Genomic DNA, 20,887 nt, shown 5'->3' with positions numbered 1-20,887 from the left:
TTGATTTCCCTGTGTTTGTACTATGTATGTTTATTTGAATTTGAAAACAAACGTTGCCAAGACAAATGACAGGAAAACTAATAAATCAAGTGATCCAAAATGCTTTTCTGTAAAATGACTAACATAACTCCATTTAAGCTTTTTCAGGGATTTGGCTTAAAGAATTTATGTTGATGTTAATAGCATGATTTTCTTTTTTAGAAGTAGTGTAGTTGAGAAGGAAATGACGGAGGTTCATGAAGTGTTATCTTGTTTAGATACATTGATCAATTTGATCACGCTGTGAGTAATTTAGAGAATGTATAGGTGTGTTTGTTTGCAAATGTTTAAGATGGGGAGGGGGGTATTGGAGTGAGTGTCCGAGAGGGGGACGGGTTAGATTTAGACTGTCTGGGGTGGAGGCCCTGATTCTTTTTTATTTGTGTGGGGTACATACAGTGTTTGCTTAACAATATTTTCCCCTTTTTTTGGGGGGGGGGGTATAAAATGTACATCTGCAGGGAATTCTATGGAAAAATGTTACTTTCATTAGGCCTATATATCTTTTTTATGAGTTTGTATTGGATTTGTGTTTTCTTTCATTTCCCCTGTGTACTTTTTATAGGTCCATTATGGGTATATTCCCTTCTACAAAAGTATGAGTTGGGTAGAAAAAAAAACTACTTCTGTGGGATGCAAGAGGAATGATTAATTACCATTTTACAATAACTCATTCCATCATTTTCATATGTTTTATATGATTCATACGTATATGATGTGATTGATAAAGGAAATGGGATAAAAATGTAGTTTCATATTGTTTGATATTGAAATTTTGAATGGAAATTTTCAAGTGTTTTTTTTTGCTTTAAGGAATCCAAATAAAAGAGTGAGATGAAAGGGACATCATATTAGCCTATTTGGCAGAGGCAGTGCAAAGGAATATTTTATTGGGATGCACAAGGCGATCTGAAGCTGACATCAAATTTTCAATAACAGGTGTTATAAAGTTGCAAGTACCCTTTTTCATTTTCTTGCTCCCCCTCCCCATCTTATTCCACACAAATTGTGTAGATCTATGTAAAGTGATTATACACATCGTTCCGCTGTATAGTGTATTAAGTGCTATATGAAAGTAGAATATTATTATCATAATGTAGATAAATAATGTCCTAGAATTATTCAAGCTAAAAAATGGGTTTATGAGGAAATTTACACACCAACCTGCCATTGTCTTATAAGCATGTGACTCCACCTTGGGGGTAGTGTATCAACATCGGAAATTCATTTGCTTTTCGATTTACAGGGACTAAATAGCAGAGTCCAAAGTAGCAGAACCATAAACTCTTTCTTTTGTCATGATAGTATCATCTTTGACCGTCTATTTAGATATAATGGGCGTTACACTAAGTAGTAGAAGGAATTTCTTTTTATTTCTTTGCCCCCTTTCACTGACGCCTTTATAGACAAATATCGTTCCCAAAGGAAATAGAAAAAAAGATTATTTGAGTTTGGTACGAAGTGCTTATTGACTTACTTTGTGGTGGATCAAAGCGAATGTGGTAGGATTTTATGAGAAGCCTTTTATTAAAGCCAAGTTGGTCGGAAGAGAAAGGTGGTTTAGACGTTGAACCAGAATCCGAACCAAAATGATCCGCGCTGTCTGGCTCTCGGTCCTGGGCCTGGTCCTGTTTTCAGGACCAGGACCCTCTCTTGGTTTTATTGAAAATCCACCTCCTCCCGCCGGCAGTGTCAATGATGAAGCAAATGCAACGCAATTCTTGGATGAATATAACACCATGGCTATGGAGGTGTACTCCCACTCTTCCTTCGAAGCGTGGGATTATTATACCAATATCACAGCTTATAACCAGGAGAAAATGGTAAATATAGATTGGTGGTGGTGGTGGTGATGGTGATGATGATGATGATGATGATGATGATGATGATGATGATGATGATGATGATGATGATGATGGTGATGATGATGATGATGATAATGGTGGTTGTGGTGGTGGTGATGATGATTTTGATGATGGTGGTAATGGTAGTGGTGATGGTGATAAAGATGATGATGAAGAGGAGGATGGAGATGGTGGTGGTGGTTATGAGGGATTATGATGATCATGACAGTTTTGATAAGGGTGGTGATGATGATGAGGGTAATGATGATGAGGGTGATGATGATGATGAGGGTGATGATAATGATGAGGGTGATGATGATGATGATGAGGGTGATGATGATGATGGTGATGATGATGATGGTGATGATGATGATGGTGATGATGAGGGTGATGATGATGATGAGGGTGATGATGATGATGATGAGGGTGATGATGATGGTGATGATGATAATGATGATGATGGTGGTTATAGTGATTATGAACAACATTTGTATAAGCGTCATTATTTTTGTCAGTAAAAAATATTGAAAGGCTCTATGCTCCCACGGTACATTTTACACCTCGTTGCTTGAAAAGACACGTCATTAGTTCAGACTAGAAGAAAAATGGTTAAAATTACAATGTTGGATTGGTTGGAATGAAGAAGAACAAACATATTCATACTAATAACGAAAAATAAATGTTTTGCATTTTCTCTAGCTTATCTTCATGCAGTATCAAAAAATCGACAGAACTTCACGATTTTTTTAATTTTAAATAGTTTTTTATACGTATAAAAGAGAATAATGACAAGCAAGGCAAACAATGTATAATGCTACAACTACAGTAATAATAATAATAATAATAATAATAAAAACCTAATTTTTGTAACATCATATATCGCCTACCACTAAGTACTTGATAAATGAGTTACAAATTTCGTTAAATGTGAAATAAGTATATTTGTTTTAAAGTACTGAAAAGTAATTGTTATATGCACTGATTGAGCATGTTTCGTAAACAAACATTTTGGAAACATGAACAAGTCCAAATACTCACTTTTTCATAGAATTGAGACATTGTATATTTTTTATTAGTAATAAATCAATATGGGTAAGTGCTTCTTACATAAAATGACATTGATAGTTAAAAGACATTGATTTGTTGATTTACTAAAAAGGCACAATTGATTTAATCATCACATATATTTAAAGAAAACATGAAGCCACGTTCTTGTAATGGTATTTTTGTATATTAACATGACTATTCATCAAATTTTGAAAATAAGCTTTTACAATTGTCATAATCCTATTCAATCACAGATGACACTAATATCTGACACGATTATCACTATCGTTTCTAATGGTTTTATCGTCATACAGGTCCAAGCAAACATCGAAAGTGCAAATTTTGATAAGGTGATGAGTGAGTACGCGAATGCATTCGATCAGACGGGCTTTAGCAACGATACCAAGAGACAACTAGATAGCATACGATACATCGGATCGGCTGCTCTGCCAGACGATGAACTCAAAGAGGTAAATTTGAAACAAAACTTGTTATCATTCGAAACGAATTCACAAAAGCATTTATTGAGAAAACATTATTTGCCATTTAAGAGCTGGTAGTTAGAAAGGGAAGCTCACCCCGACGATAAGTTGGTATTAATAAAAGCAAAAAAAAAAAAAATGAGTAAAGTCAATCCACCAAAGCAATAACGGAGTTGTGAATTTCCAAAGCCGTAATCACCGACAAACAGCTCCTCCGTGTGTGATATGATATGAATGTTATTTACATCATATACGCATGAGAAACAGAGTTCAAGCAAAAGCTTCAATGCTCCGAACGTTATTTTGATGAAATAAATAATCAAACAATAACTGTCTTTTCTCCTCATATTATAGCCTTCATGTATGCTCCATTCTAAAAAAAAAAAAAGAGAAAACACACACACACAAAACTCAGTATGTTATACTGCATTAATTTTCCAACTCGGTCAGCTAAAAAGCCATCAAATTTTGTCAAATGCCCATATAATAATGATAAGTGTTATTCAAATACTTCCAAAAGATGGTATAGAAAGATTTAAAAAACAAATCGTCATATTTCTTTGACAACTGCACTTCATGTAGTAAGTTTACAAAGAACATTTTCCATTCTAGTAAGGCCGCTTTTTATTCAGTTCAAGTTCAGTTCAGTTCAACTTCAATTCCAATATTAAAAATATTTTAGAACACATTGGATAATTCAAGATCAAATAAAATAATTCAATAATATGTACATGCATATTGGTACAGAAAAGTATTGAAATAAGGTATCGCTGTAAAAAAAACCCATAAAGGTCTTGTCAAGACAGCTCCCTTGATAACGTAAGATTTTATAAATTAATAAAAGCGGAGAACAAATTCAGTAAATATAAATGAATTGCGTCTTGCACCAAGGCAAACCCAGAACAAACATATGTGTAAAGGGTAGGAGAGAATGAAAAGCAGAGGTGGGGGGTTGAGAGTAAAAAGGCAAAAATAATTTAAAATTCAACGAGAGTCACGTTTGATCCAATATAGCTTTGCATTGTGCTTAAATCTGTTATAAAATGAAATTGAGGAAGTGAATTCCAGATTGTAGGAGCATGATGCCTACCTGAATAAAAAGCAAATTCTGTATTCACATTCCATCCGTGGTATTGATTCCCGGTTCTAGTATTATAAGTATGAATTAAACTGTTCTTTACAGACATATCCGATATGTATTTAGTAAGTTCAGTGTTTACATGTTTAAATATGACAATTGCACATATAATATAGTCATTTAACTGGTATACATCAAATATATTGAGTTGTTTTAATAGTGGGCTAGAATGGGCTTGATAATGAGAAAGTGCAATTATTCTGACAACCCTCTTTTGCAGGAAGTATAAACATTTGAGTTTGGTTGGATGAGTATTTGCCCAAACAATATTAGAGTAACTGAGATACGGTAAAATAAGAGTATTGTGTAACATTAGCCAAACGGATCGAGGCAATACATGGAGAAGTTTGCCGATGACATGCACCAACATTTCTAGAGATAGTCATGTTAATTTGAGCTATATGAGTTTTCCAAGATCAATTTTCGTCAATAGTAATACCCAGGAATTTGGATGAGGTAACACGTTTGATATAGTTTCCTGACATTTCCAATTTAAACGAATCTAGGATATCAGCTGATAAATGTCGATATTGGGAACAAAAGTATATGAAGTAAGACTTATCAGCATTATTTACCAATTTATTACATTTAAACCAATTCGAAACTTTCAATAACTTTATGTTTGATATGTCATATAAAGAAGTAATGTCATTGAAGTAAATAAAAAATTGGTGTCATCAACAAATAAAATAAATTTCAATTTATAAGAACAGAAAGGCAGGTCATTGATATATATCAGAAAAAGAGGGGCACGAGGATTGACCCCTGGGGCACGCCGCATGAAATCTCTAATGGGTTGGACAAAATATTGTTAAAAGAAACAATTAAATTATATTGTACAAATGACTTTGAAACCACTGAAGGGGTAATCCTCTTATTCCATAGTTATAAAGTTTTGATAAAAGTACTGAAAAGTCAATGGCGTCGAAAGCTTTGCTTAAGTCTAAGAATACTCCAATATTTTTTTTAATTGAAAACAATAATCAAATAATCGTGTAAATCAATGACAGCCATTTCGGTTGATATATTCTTTAGGAAACCATATTGACATTCATTTTAAATTAAATTTGTACATAAAATAAACATAAAGTCCATTATAAATAAGCCTTTCTAACATTTTTGAAAAATAAGGAAGTATGGAAATTGGTTAATAATTAAAAACTTCAACACATCACTCTTCTTATGAACAGGTATAACTTTTGCAATCTTCAATTTGAAAGGTACAATACCAGTCAAAATAGACAAATTAAAGATAAAACATAATGGTTTGACTATACAATATAGAACAATCTTTATAACTCGAGGATTAAAATTATCAATGCCACAAATATTTGGACAGTTAAGCTTTTTTAACAACACCAGTGATATCGTTCTCAGAAATAGGTTTGAAGTAAAGATAATTTGAATTTTGCATGGGCAAGAATTTGGTAAAATTATCAGAGCCTTTTGAAGTCAGAGATATTAAATTGTCAAAAGATAAACCAATGTTGACAAAATAATTATTTAAAAAAATCAGCTATCTATTTAAAATCTGTGATTCGCCTCCCATCAGCATTAATATAATTTGGTTATTTTTTTTTATTCGGTAATAATGATTTGATTTTCTTCCGTGATTCCATTCCCAACCTCATTCAGGATCTACTTGGTGCTCACTCTTTTTCAAGTCTTATTTTGTAATATTTTATATATTTATATATATATATTGTAATATATACATGTTAGCATTTTATGTTCTTGGAATTTATTTATATCATGCTGTGCTAACTGTATCATCACTGTAATTATTATTATTTTTTTTTTTAAAACAAGTGCACACCTAGTTACCAATAATGCATTATAGCATTTTCATTTATTTGAAAGCAGGATAAAAGAGCATGAAACAATTGGTTTTAATCGAAATGACTTTATTCAAGTTCGTATTGCTTCATTTGAAATCTAGCTTCAAGACATTCTTTCTAATATGGAGACTCGCTATTCAACTGGAAAGCCGTGTGATATGGATGGAAAATGTTATTCTCTTGAGCCGGGTGAGTGATATAAATATTCCCTCATTCTCTCTCATTTTGTTCTCATTTATATACTGTTCCTTGGTGTGATTCTAGAGCATATCATATAAAATTACAATCGACTTTACAAAGAATTACGATAAAAGCACTAAATGAGATCCCTACATTTTTCATGATGAAACAAGGCTGTCGAAAATTTTGTTTTTTAATAATTAAAATTTAAAAAACGCAACGTTTCCAGTTTGAACCAATGATGGTTTTGAAGAAATCTTCCTTAAATCCTGTTTGAACACTTTTCTGGTTCTCGGGAAAATATTCTTAAGTCCGGCAAATTTTGGATGGGATATAATTCTAATCAGAACTTCTATTTTTATACATTATTTAGGCCTATGTATTTCCTCTCATATAAAAATGTGATAAATATACTATAATTCGTAGCAGAATAAGTTTGTAATGATCGATAAACATTGGTGTTTACACTCCATGTATCATGATGTAGTGGTTGTAGTGATTCTTTCCTTGTAAACATAGGGTCGTGTGTTCGAATCCCACCGCCACTCTCGACCCAGGTGCTAAATGGGTATCCGGTAGAATGTAAAATTCACTGTAGCTTGTCCAGTACTGTGTGCGCTTCACTGGCGACTGACTGGAATATTACCCAGGGAGTGGAAGATGTGCATGCATTGTGTGCAGAAATGATTTATTGAATCTGATGACCGGGATAATAATATTTCTGTAAAGCGCTCAGACACGTCGTTTCGATGTATTAAGCGCTATATAAAAGCGGATTATTATTATTACTATTAATTTTATCTCAATAGTAATCTGCAACAAGTATTTTATATATTTTTATATAGTATTTACTAGCACAATAATTTGAGTTAAACGTGGTATGTTGTTACTTATAAACGAGTCCATCTTGTGTGAAATTTATATCCGGAATTCCATCCAAAAGTACAGAAATATGAATGAAGAACTTACAAAAATACTCCATGGACATACAAAAAAAAACATTCCTGATTTACTCAAAATTGACTTTGGGCGTTCTTATTGACCGATTGATAAAAGATTAATTTCATTTAAAATGTTCAGCTATAGAATTACAAAGTAAGGCGAAAGATAATAATAAAATAAAATCATATGTAGCATCCCTGGTAGCTTGGAAGTTCCTGAAAGTTCATCTTGTCCCATTGAATAAATTAAAAAGTGACATATAAATAAATACAAAATTTGAATTATATTCATATACTCAATTGTGATTGGCAGAAAAGCAAATTCCTATTACACATGTTAATACATCATTTCTTTACATATTTTATAGATCTCACCCGGATAATGGCCACATCACATGATTACTACGAGTTATATTGGGCCTGGAATGCATGGCGTGCCGAGGTCGGGGCACCTGCCCGAGAGGATTACAAGAGATACGTCGAGCTGAAAAATCAAGCTGCGATAGCAAACGGTAAGGGTATATCAGTCGGGGGCATATTCGAAGGGAAGGGGGCGGGGAGCATTCTCTTCAGGAAAAATAGGATTAAAACTGACAACAATAGATACCTGTGTGTAATGTGTTTGTTGGGCTCCGCCGGCCCCCTTGGCGCCAAGGGGCAGATTGGATGTGATTAGAGTGATGACCCTTATTTAAATTTTCTTTGGGGGCTGCTTTTTGAAGAAAATTGGTGGAAATGTGAAAAATGTGGTGACCCCTAAACACTTTCCCCTTTTCTTCGTGTCATGTTTTTGTTTTTTGAAGAAAAAGTTTGGCTCCATGCTGATCAACCCTGGATCCACCGTTGAGGGGAATAGAAAGAAATGGGGAGAAGCTACACTCTAAAAAATGAAGTGCTAATTCAGCTCTTTAAGAGCGTGTATACAGTGCGTATCAAAAAAAAGTTTACACTTTGAAAAAATCCTGTAAAATTATGCATTAGTAATATCTTGAAGATTTTGCCACATTTTAACATTGGTACAGGTCCATTAAAGCAAATAACGATATAACTGTCGAAAAATATTTCCGCTTGAGTGAGCACCACTTAATTTTGAAAAGTTAGTGAAAAATGATTTGCGCAGAACATTAAATAGTTATGCGAATAAAAGTAGACCGTAATCATGAAGAACACATGGAATTTAGCTAGTAAAATTAATTTGAAGATATCTTCTACCTTGTTAGACTTGTTTCCTTGCCCAAAACACTTCGAAGAGTGCATTTCACCCCACCCCACTCCCCCACACACCGAGCCCATCGTGACGATATTTGCTTTACACTGAGGTGTGATTTACATGGAATGGCTTAAGCTTGATTTTCATTATGTTTATCATTGCTAAACTTGAGAAAAGTTTGGAGAAACAAGTATTAAATGAAAAATGAAATGTAAACCCACTTTCAATGATAAAAACTTAGTGAAAAAATGCTGGAGATGTCTGATATAAACTTTTCTTCAGATTCAGTTATGTCCTCAGATCCAGCTGGCACAAATAGGGTAAAGGTTGTGCTTAATAAGAGTTGAAATTTCACTATGGGTGGCAAAATTGTTACAAAATGCTGGAATGTATCCGTTTTATTTCAATTGACTAAAAGTGCAAGGGAAATGTATGATAAATCTATCGTAGGGTAAGTTTGATTTCGCCCTTTCCCCTTGACACAGCATGAGAACGAGCATTTCTGCGCAAACAGATTTCTGCGAGCTTTACAGAAATGGACAGTGCTCACTAAAGAGTAACATTCTGACAAAACTTTTACTTTCATTGGATAGATGAGACCAAAACCCAAGATTATATGTGCAAAAATTACCCACATGTTGTATATTTTTAAATTCCCAGGGCTTTTTCAAAGTGTAAACTTTTTTTTGATACGCACTGTAGTGACTGCACTTCGGAGTGCTGATTTTTCTCGTTCAAATTTGAACTAGACAAATCAGCACTCCGAAGTGCAGTCACTACACACGCTCTTTAAGAGCTGAATTAGCACTTCATTTTTTAGAGCGTATAAAGAAAGGAGGAGGGAGAACAATACAGAGAGAGATAGTCAGGGAAAAGAGAAGAGGGAGAGAGAGAGGAGAGTGGGTGTGACAGAGAGAGTGAAGAGACGGAGAAAAAAAGAAAGGGGAGAGGGTGGGAGAGATATACATGGGATAGAGAGCAGTATAGTTTCAAATAACTTTTACGAATAAATAGCCTCGGCCCTTCTATTAAAAAATGTAAATTCATTAAAAATAGATATTACTTGTCAATAAGACATGACTCGACATTTTCATATTCTTTTGTATCAACCATATTGGTATGTTTTTATTCATGATTATTACTGCCACAAAATTTCATTTCATGATCTATGATGGGAGAAGTAAACAAAAAAACGGTCAAAGCTCATAACACCCTTTTAATAATATGCTCATAAATAATAAAGTACATACATTTGCTCGTCATCATTCACCTCTTATCATTTTGGTATTTATATTGTTCTCTTTCCGTTTCCAATTATCATTTTAAGGATGGTGATAAAGACCCCAGACACTAGATTCTTCTAAACGAGATAAAGAGTTAATGAAAACTTGATCAGAGTACGGTCAATCAAATGAAAACTTTACTTGTATTAAAGTTCATCGGATTGACTATATATAGTTTATTTTAGCAAGAAAACGATATAATAATAACAATGTCAACGAAATAATACTTGTATAGCGCACAATCGTTTTGATTAATTACACCACAACATGTCTTTAGATTTCTCTTAAAAGATTCCAATAGTAATTAGCCAAGCATATATATATAGAGAGAGCACTGCTTTACTGGAAGTTTCATAAAAATTGGATGTAAATTAGAAAGTCATGGCCTCTTTAGATTTTGCTTATTTTAATAGTACTGCTGAATGTATATCATAGTCAGTATGCAAATCTAGGAGCGGACGAAAGTATTCTCCATTTCATCATATTGAATATACATGTAAATTATTTCCAATTGGTTATTAGATTTGAATGATATATCAATGATATAAATGATGATAAAACATAACAATAACTCATTAATCATTTTTCATTAAGAAGCAAAGCAAATCAAAACAAGTTTTGCATCATTGGATGAAAGAATTCGAGAAATTGATTTAATACATATCGGGATCTTAAAGATCGAAAATCTTTAAAAGAAATACAAAAGAAATTACAAGTTTGTTACCATTGGGACGTAGTTTGTTCCCATTTCGTTTCCCACCCGTGATTTTCGAACCTTTAAAGAATCATACTCGTTCGCTTTCATATTTTCCAACCACGGCGATATTTCCCCCCATTTATTTTGAAAAAAAAATCATGTTTTCTTGGGATAAACTCCCTTGGGTGACTTGGCCTATAACAGGTTCTTGAATCAAAGCATATTCTGATTTTTCAATACTAAAGGTCATTTTACCTCCTTTTTGTTGCAAATTCTTGCAACATCCTGTTGGGAAGGTAAATTTGTCAAACTAACAATCTTTTGTGCGTTAGTTTGATTTGTATCCGAAATCCAGTGACGCCCCTTAACAGTTTGTATAATAATCGAGATTGCATCATAAAAAGGCGGATAATGACAGTTATACGACGCGGAAGGCGAGATTTTATAAAGATATATTGACTATATAGCATAATATTATATTGAACAGTGTGTGATTTAACTCGAACCAAGCTCTCTCCCGACAGATCTTTTATTCTATATAATTATACAAGCATTATCAATGTGTTTCTTATTCTAACTATATGAATAACGACTGGTGATCTCTTCTTGTGGTAAATGGTATATTCACTGGCGATGGTTTAGCGCGTAAGAAAGGTTCACCAGTCGTTCTTAAAGTCGCTCTTAAATTACGGACAGTTTATGAAACGGCCCTTGGGGTCTTTTATTATTGGTACAAAAAAGAGAAGGAAAAAACCACACAGGCAATATCATGGGAAGTATTATAGTTATATGTCTCTGGGCGGTGTTGAGGAAGGGGGTGGGGCAAAATGACCTAAAGATGACTTCATATTTTTTTTCATTTAAATCGCAGGTTTACACGACCCATGCCTCTCCTGAATGTACTTTTCTACCTTCTTTATTATTTACTTACCCCCCCCTCCCTTTCACACACACTTTGTCCCTTTTTCACTACTTGAAAAAAAAAATAATGGGGGCGACCACCACTGGCCCCGTGGCATAATCCCGTTACATGTTAAAGGGAATGTTTACCCTGACATAAGGTTGTTCTGAAACATTCCGAAAATGAGAAAAACATATCAGTTAACCTTTGACGAGAATTCTTCAAATGAAAAAGACAATGAATTTTTAAAGTTTGATAATACTTGGTGGGTTTTTTATAGCGCATCACACATAGCAGATTGCATGTCCCTATGCGCTAAAAAGTATAGGAAAAGTATAAAGTAAGAAAAAAAAGTTCAGTATAAAATTGTAAATAAAATTTAGTATTGGACACTGATTTATCTGGCAAAGTGTTGAATAGGTATCTCTTAAGATAAACTTTGATACTTTGGTATCTCATGGATTCAGGTGCAGGTCCCCCAAGTGATGTTGCCCTTTTTTCTGAGCTACAAAACATTCTACCTCTTCTATGAGGTCTGCATAAACCCTTGAAAGATCGAAATTGTGGCTTCGCATTATTTAATCTGATAGACAGAATAAATTGACCATACACTTTGTTTCTGACTTTCGATCAATATTTTCGGTCATAATTTTTAAATAATCATAATAAGAAAATATTAGAGAGATCAATTTGAATCATATATTTTCATCTTTTTATTTCGTTTTCTCAGACAAACCGGATGCAGGGGCGTACTGGAGATCTTATTATGAAGTTGACAATCTGCCGGAGATCGCAGAGAAGCTATACGATGAGCTGAAACCCCTCTATGAGGAGCTTCACGCCTATGTGAGGAGAAAGTTGTACAACCGATACGGCTGTGATTACATTAACCTACGAGGACCAATCCCAGCACACATCTTAGGTTATTATTTGGATATGTATCATAGTTTAAGATCACTGGCATACAGATCGGAGGGGGGGGGGGGCTTTTTAATAAAGTTAGAAAGACTACCCATGAAATTAACAGCATGCACCACAAACTTGTTTTCTGTTATTATATTTTGTTTTATACAAATAACAGGCATAATAAAACGAAAATTTTGTTAAAATGGATTCCTTATTGGTAGCAACAATAAAATACATCCAGGGGAGCGTTTCATCAATATTTTCATCCTACAAGTTGTCAGATCTGACATCTTTCCATGATTTTGATTGGCTGGGAGGCACTGTTCCTATGGTAACTGTCGGAAAAAATAGAACTTGTCGGATAAAACGTCCGACAAGTCCTTTCATGAAACGCCCCCCGGGTCTCGGGATTGAAACGAAATATATAGAACAAGATTATATTCACCAGAATTAAGAGCTCCATTGCCCCCCCTCCCTCACTCAATCTACCTTTGTCTATATATTTTACACTTTCAACAGGTAATATGTGGGCTCAGTCATGGATCAACATTTACGACATATGCGAACCATTCCCTGGAAAACAAGCAGTCGATATTACCCCAGCCCTCGTCGAACAGGTAAATTACAGATAAATTGATTGATTAGTCAAAAAAAAGTTATTTTTTCTACGTTTTCGCTAGAAGCGTCCTGGGGCCGTAACACAAAGCTTAGCAATGATCGTAGAACATTTTTCTACGATTGATTCCATTGACTACAATGTACAATCAGTCGTTAAAATCAAGCATGGGATCAATCGCTACACAGCAAAAACTGTGGTGTTAACCGGTGTACATAGAGGACCACACCAGTTATTTTACACCGGTGTTAAATTGGTGGCGTTAATTTTACACCTATAGGTGTTATTACAACATCTGTGGTTGTTACATTTACGCTCTTTGGTGTTATGTTCAATCTCTAGGGTGTTATTTTAACACCTCAGGGTGTGGTCCTCTATTAACACCAATTGGTGTCAGTTTTAACACCACAGTTTTTACAGTGTAACCTTTGTGTTACGGGACCCTGGTCTTGTGATTCTGAGTTTCGTCTTTCAGTCAGAGGGTTGTGGGTTCGAATCCATGCCACAGTGTTGATTTCTTTCAGCAAGAACTCGCCAACATTGTATTTAATTGTATCAAATCAATGGGTACCTGACAGGAATACTCGTTCCTTAAAACAGGGCTTGTGCGTCGGGATAAATTAGTCTTATTATGATTGTCATGATGATAAGCTACTATCAACACTGAAATTATCACCAGTTCACCAACACTAACATCATCGACATCATCATCATCATCATTATCATCATAATCATCATCATCATCACCACCATCATCAACAACAACAACAACACTATTATCATTTCAAGTATTTGTACAATAATAAGGCGTGAATGATTTGATAAGGACTGTAAACTAATTTCCTCCTCATTATTGTGCCATGCTCTGTATTTTTATCACAACTATGTCCGTTAATCATTTTGTTAAGTGGCCCTATCTTGACAATAATACAATAGTGACAATTGCTATCATTCATGCGTTCTAATTTGTATTGTTTTGTTTGTTTACGCGCGACTTCTGTTAAAAAAAAACAATGGCTGATCTATTATTACTGGGCTACAAAGCCCCCAGACCCCGCCACACTACCTACGTGAAGATGGTAGTGTGGAAATTCAAGGTAGGTTCAACGATCTAGGGGCATTTTACCATGGTTAAATCTAAATCATTTTCGATGTATTTCTCTTATTCAGGGCTATGATGCTTTGCAGATGTTTGAACTCTCGGATGATTTTTTCGAGTCGCTCGGTCTCATCAAGATGCCTCAAGAATTCTGGGATCATTCAATGATTGAGAAACCAGATGATGGTAGGGATGTGGTGTGCCACGCCTCGGCCTGGGACTTCCTAAATCAAGTGGACTTCAGGTGAAGACAAACTGAGATAAATTTGGCAATTTAGGCCACTGGCATACAGAGAGAGGGGCGCTTGGGGGCTCTGCCCCTCCCCAAAGTTTCACCCCCACCCCCCCTCCCAAAAGAAACACAGGGATGAAATAAAAGAGTAAGACAAACGGGTGAAACATGATATTGTTTGTTTAAATATTGTGTCAAAACCTATCACTAATAACATTTATTACATTTTCATTAGTATTAAAATGCCAACATTTTCGCTCGCTCGCGAATTTTGAAAATTTTCTCCACATACACTACTAGTATGTTGTGCCCCCTCGAAATCTTTGTGGCTCGCTACGCCACGGATATAGGCCTACAATCAAGTAAGAAAAAATGGCACATGGTATAAACGCAGAGGGTGTTTTGATTAATATTTTTTTCTCCTCTCCATGTGGGGAAGGGAAACCTCTGTTTATCTCAAAGTTGGGGTTTGAACACCGCCCAAGGAGGGCATCTTGATTAACAGACCTCCTGTACCATTTTAGAACCACATGACAAGTCTTACGATTGATTTTAATTACAAGTATCATAAACTGTACATTAAATTGTTAAAATGTGATATTGTATTACTGTGGTATAGAGAAGTTTATCAGTCCATAACAGCGCTTGTAAAGGAGTCTTATCTCTAGGTGGAATTTGAGGACTTCATTTGGTCCTTTCGTAATCATGTAATCTTAGAGAGCTATACACAAAACACAAAGAACAGATTTTTTTTATTCATTTTGCGTTATATTAATATAATTTCATAATTATCCATTATAATTGTCATTATCATTATCATCATCATCATCATCAACATCAACATCACATCATCATCATCATCATCACATCATCATCACCATCATCATCATTACATCATCACCATTATCATTATCGTCATCATCATCATCGTCGTCGTCGTCATCACCATCATCATCATCATCCTCCTCATCATCATCAACATCATCTTCATCAACATCATCATTATCATTATCATCATCAACATCATCAACATCATCATCATCACCATCATCATCATCATCATCATTATATATGAGAATTCTATGATATCCTTCATCATTATGATACAGAATCAAGCAATGTACTGACATTACCATGGATGACTTCATCACCATACATCATGAGATGGGACACATCGAGTATTACCTTCAATACAAGGATCTACCTGTGGTATACAGAGGCGGAGCCAACCCAGGATTCCACGAGGCAGTGGGCGACGTCCTCGCTTTGTCGGTATCGACACCCAAGCATCTGCAACAAGTCGGATTGATTGATGAAGTGGTGGATGATGACGGTATTGATATTTTCCGTTGTCTTCTTTTCACACATATTATAGATGAAGCAATGAATTCCGATGAGAGATGTGAATCTTTGTTTACTCGCGAGCAAAAGTTTGTAACTATTGTCTAGTGGTATAAGTCATTGTTTTCTGGTCGAATGATTGAGCAATACTCTCTAAATGCAAATGAGCTTATCAGGGTCCCGTAACACAAAGGTTAGCGATTGATCGTACGCTTGATTTTTACGATTGATTGTACATTGTAATCAATGTTATACGATCATTGCAAAGCTTTCTGTTACGGGCACCTGGTTCTTGATCACACTCCTCTCAGAGTGAGATTAAAAGGAGTGAGATGGGGGACCGGTCCTGATGGAGTGAGGTTTCGGTCTTTCAAGAGTGATTTGTTGCCTTGTTAGGAGTGAAAGTGTAGAAAAGATGCACACTTTCACTCCAAAAAGATGGAGGTTCGCTCTTAAAGGATTAAAATCTCGCTCCATCGGGACTGGTCCCTCATCCCACTCTTGGAGGAGGAGTGTGGTTAGGATCCAGATTAGTTCATTCGCATTTAGAAAGTAGATCAATGAAAGAAAAAAAATGTGTAGCATGAAAGGACTGATCGTACATTACATTGTATTACCTTCTGACTCATCTTTTTCTTTGATCTGACCGACACAGAGGCTGATTTGAATTTCTTAATGAGTATGGCTTTGGATAAGATATCCTTCCTACCCTTTGGATACCTGATGGACCAGTACAGATGGGGAGTGTTCAACGGATCTACCACCGAAGATCACTATAACGAGGACTGGTGGAAACTAAGGTATTCTTATATCTCAGAGATTCAGGCATCCAAATGCTTTAGAATCATCGACGTGACGAGGTGGTGAGGTATCTTGCCAAAGTTTTGTGTCGACTTTGGCGAGATACACGACCTCACCATCGACTTCTAAAGAGTTGTATGTGTGTCAACGCGGCGAGAGACGCGATGGACGTATCTCGCCAAGTCAGCATAAATAAGACCTTTTAATGCCGACATATCTCTTCATATCATCAAGGTGGTGGAACTTTAAAGGTTCAGTACGATGGAGATTCGTATGAGACTTTATTTCATAAACGTATAAAGTTTGCTGTATATATATAAAAAAAAGTATATGTCTATTGTTTTGTTTACTCGGATATGTTGGGTGATCTTTTTGCTATTTTTGTTTCATTCTAATTTTAATGATTTAAATTTCAAATGAAGCAATGAATTGCTATAATCAGTTTTAATTGAATATCATTATTTTCGATTTACTTTAGACTCCGGTACCAAGGTATCATACCACCGACACCAAGGAGTGAGGAAGATTTTGATCCCGGTGCAAAGTACCACATCCCTGCAGACGTGCCGTATATCAGGTATGGATGCAGGCTATGTTACAGTGAAAAACACTCGGTCCCTCGGATGACACGTTAAATGGAAGCCCCGGATAGAATAGTCGTGTGGGGGGGGGAGGTCAAGGTGTAGTGGTCCACTTGCACTCCTCTAATCAGTTATATCGGGAGGAGAAACCTACAGGTCAACAACAACAATAACAACAATATATTACCACTACTCTACTACTACCACTACTACTACTACTACTACTACTACTACTACTACTACTACTACTACTACTACTACTACTACTACTACTACTACTACTACTACTACTACTACCACTACTACTACTATTACTACTACTACTACTACTACTACTACTACTACTACTACTACTACTACTACTACTACTACTACTTCTACTACTACCACTACTACTACTTCTACTACTACCACTACTACTACTTCTACTACTACTACTACTACAACAACTACTACTACTACTATTACTACTACTACTACTACTACTACTACTAATAATAATGATAATGATAATAATAATAGTAATAATGATAATAATAATGATAGTAATAATATTACTACTACTACTAATAATAATAATAGTAAAAGTAATGATAATAATGATAACAATACTATTTGTATGAATTTTCTTCTTGAAATCAAATCATACAGATACCATACCATAAACATTTTTAACGATGAAGTATCCTATTCAAGCAAGACAGTCATATATACATAAGACTGTTATATTGTTATTCTTTCCTTAGTTTATCAATCTTTTATACATTCCTTAATTCGTATCTCTATTATCATTCCACATAATCTGCAGATATTTCATCAGTTTTGTCCTGCAATTCCAATTCCACGAAGCCCTTTGCAAAGCCGCCGGTCAATACGGTAATGTTGGTGACGAACCTCTCTATAAATGCGATATATACCAATCACAAGAAGCCGGTCAATTGCTTGCGTGAGTATCTTTGTAATTGGAGGTGCCATGGCCTAGTGGTCTAAGGCGCTTGACTCGATGCATGAAAGTCCGGGGTTCGATCCCCCGGCAAAGACACTTAGGCCTATAAGCACGAGCATCTAATCTACTGTGCTCTTTTATCCTAGATTAAAGTAATGGAAATGCCACATTGTTATTATTGGTAACTATGTGTGTGTACTTGTTTAAAGAGAAAATAAGTTGATAACGGTCACCCTTGATAAATATTAATTTTCATTCCTTTTCAATGCCCCTTATTCTGAAGTCCAGGGGCCCTTTTATGAAAGTTGTCAGCAGTGACAAGTTGTCTTTCTCCGACAGTTACCATACTAACAGTCAGAGGCCAGTGCCTTTCAGCCAATCAAATAAGTTATTTTTTAAAAACACAAGTGTACACATGAAGTGAGTTGTCGTTTTATCCGACAGTTACCATAGTAACATTACTTCTCAGCCAATAAGAATCAAGGAAATTTGTCAGATATAACAAATTGTCGGATGGAAATGGTAATGAAATGGTCCCCAGAGATTAGATTGAATCCAGGACAGAAAACGGGCCAATTATGTTTATGTTTTCTTTTTTCACTTCAATATTCATTACTGACCTCTTAACCACAAATTATCTTAAGTTTGGATGGGACGAAAAGGAAAATGTCTTTGATTAAGTTACTTTTATCCTCACTTTCACAGTTCAAATTATAAATGATAAGATTATAATCAATATGTTGTGATTATATTCATTAGCGTGACAACGGTATCCCGTCATCTCGACAAGTCGATGGCACTTTAAAGCTTTTAAGAATGATAATCCAATATTCTTTTATCATTATTTTAGTGACATGCTGAAGATGGGATCGAGCAGGCCGTGGCCAGAGGCTCTAAAAGCCATCATTGGTAGTGAAGAGATCAGCGCTCAATCTCTGATCAACTACTTCCAGCCCCTTATCGATTACCTGAAGGAACAGAACGCGATGAATGGAGACGTGGTAGGATGGTCTGAGATGTATACTCCTAAAGGTGAGCTTATAACAATCATTTTTGTTTTAGCAATTCTAAATATTCACAACCATTGTTATTATTATTACCGGTGTGTTGGCTCAGTTGGTAGGGCGTCCGTCTCACAACCGGGAGGTCGGGAAATCGAACCACGGCCTTGTCAGACCAAAAGACGTAGAAAGATGGGAGTTGCTGCTACCCTGTTTGGTGTTCAACGATTAAAGGGATAGAGCCTCGTCAATCTGGCGCTGTGCACAGCGGCTGCCGGACCCACGATCAATTGGGCAAAGCAAATTTTCGGAGGATTTCATCTCATGTCTTTTTGAACAATAAAATATGGGTTTTCATTTCATTTCATTTTTTGTGAACCAAATTTGTTGTTGATGATGATGGTGATGATGATAATGATGAAGATGATGATGATGATGATGATAATGATAATGGTGATGATGATGATGATGATGATGATGATGACGATGATGATGACGATGATGATGATAATGATGATGATGATGATGATGATGATGATAATGAAGACGAACAGCTGTTTTGTTTATCTGAAAAAAAATCAAAAGCACCGGCTCCCCAATTATTTCACATTATTCACAAAGTTACTGGAAAAGATAGTTCTTCAGTTCAGATTTGAAAGTCTCAATATTGTCTTTCTTTAAGATCATCATGAATGTGCATTCTAAATTATTGCAAATCATTATAATTGAGATAACAAAGAGAATGTGAAAATCGATTGATAATCTAGTTAATATTGATAATCTATAAAGAATATCTTGATGTTGAAATATACTAGTAAATCTATTTTTAAAAAAGCTAGACCATGGCTTGTAGAACCCCTCATCATGGAATGGAAAATTATACAGTGGATGAGCAAGGAGGCTAGGAAAACAACTTCTTGATAATAGAAAAATGTGTGTTTATTATGTTTCTTTCACTTCTCTTTTCATACACGTTCTCGTCTCTATCCTGCTTTACCAACATTGCAGAACGTAAGTATTGATCCTCATGTAATCATAATACTCTTGGTGATTTTTCTACAAAAATACTAGAATATTTAATTTAGGACAAATTGCTGAGTATGGATAGGAAATGTATGTTTTCATGTAATGAGATCATCTACAAAAGTTCAATATTATTTAAGTAAACTGATGCCTATATCATATCAGAGACGTGACTGTATGCATTGTACCGTAATTAATTCACACAGTGACGTAATGAGCTAAAAATTTTAGGGAGCGTGATATTGTGTATTGGGTCAAATTTATGAAAAGTTGAAACTTCCAACATTTTAATACAAAAATCAAATTTTGTGATACATTTTTGATACAATATTCAGAAAAAATATATTTCACCCTTCTCTCTTTCCATTTCTTTTTTTTTCTTTCTTTGTCGTATTTCTTTTTTTGGGGGGAAGGGGGACAGGCGCCCCAAGTCCCCCATCTGTACGCTACTGATATGATATATATTTTTGTGTGAAATTGCAAAGGAAATCTTATTTTTCTCTGTTTCTGTCTCTCTCTATTCCAGCTGAAATGGAGGACGATTTGACCAAATGGAAGAAGAGTTATGAGATGTGGCAGGTGGAGATGATGGATTGGAAGAAAACATATGAAGATTACAAAGAACACTCCACCTGTGATTAGATTGACACACTGTAAAAACTGTGGTGTTAAAACTAATTGGTGTTAATAGAGAACCACACCCTGAGGTGTTAAAATTACACCCTAGAGATTGAACATAAC

At 35.2% G+C, this 20,887-nt stretch overlaps 1 protein-coding gene across 1 annotated transcript; it reads left to right on the top strand.

Annotated features, from left to right (window-relative positions):
- Positions 1 to 1,571: 1,571 nt before the first annotated feature.
- LOC121418704 (angiotensin-converting enzyme-like) lies at positions 1,572 to 20,868 on the top strand. Its single transcript, XM_041612744.1, has 14 exons — positions 1,572 to 1,862; positions 3,245 to 3,400; positions 6,490 to 6,577; positions 7,878 to 8,021; positions 12,331 to 12,522; positions 13,026 to 13,123; positions 14,293 to 14,465; positions 15,563 to 15,786; positions 16,450 to 16,594; positions 17,074 to 17,172; positions 17,985 to 18,122; positions 18,973 to 19,154; positions 20,132 to 20,134; positions 20,673 to 20,868. Exons 1-14 carry the CDS (start codon positions 1,629 to 1,631, stop codon positions 20,786 to 20,788), a joined length of 1,992 nt encoding a protein of 663 aa, XP_041468678.1. The 5' UTR covers positions 1,572 to 1,628; the 3' UTR covers positions 20,789 to 20,868.
- The last annotated feature ends 19 nt before the right edge of the window (positions 20,869 to 20,887 follow it).

Source organism: Lytechinus variegatus, chromosome 1 (genome assembly GCF_018143015.1).
Source record: "Lytechinus variegatus isolate NC3 chromosome 1, Lvar_3.0, whole genome shotgun sequence".
In the NCBI taxonomy this organism is placed as follows: domain Eukaryota; kingdom Metazoa; phylum Echinodermata; class Echinoidea; order Temnopleuroida; family Toxopneustidae; genus Lytechinus; species Lytechinus variegatus.
Note: the sequence above shows the minus strand (reverse complement) of the source record. Positions and strands in the feature narration are given on the sequence as shown.

Coding starts and splice junctions, on each gene's coding strand:
- LOC121418704 (XM_041612744.1), top strand. CDS start 1,629: ATGATCCGCGCTGTCTGGCTCTCGGTCCTGGGCCTGGTCCTGTTTTCA. Junction 1,863..3,244: donor CTTATAACCAGGAGAAAATG/GTAAATATAGAT, acceptor ATCGTCATACAG/GTCCAAGCAAACATCGAAAG. Junction 13,124..14,292: donor CCCCAGCCCTCGTCGAACAG/GTAAATTACAGA, acceptor TCTCTTATTCAG/GGCTATGATGCTTTGCAGAT.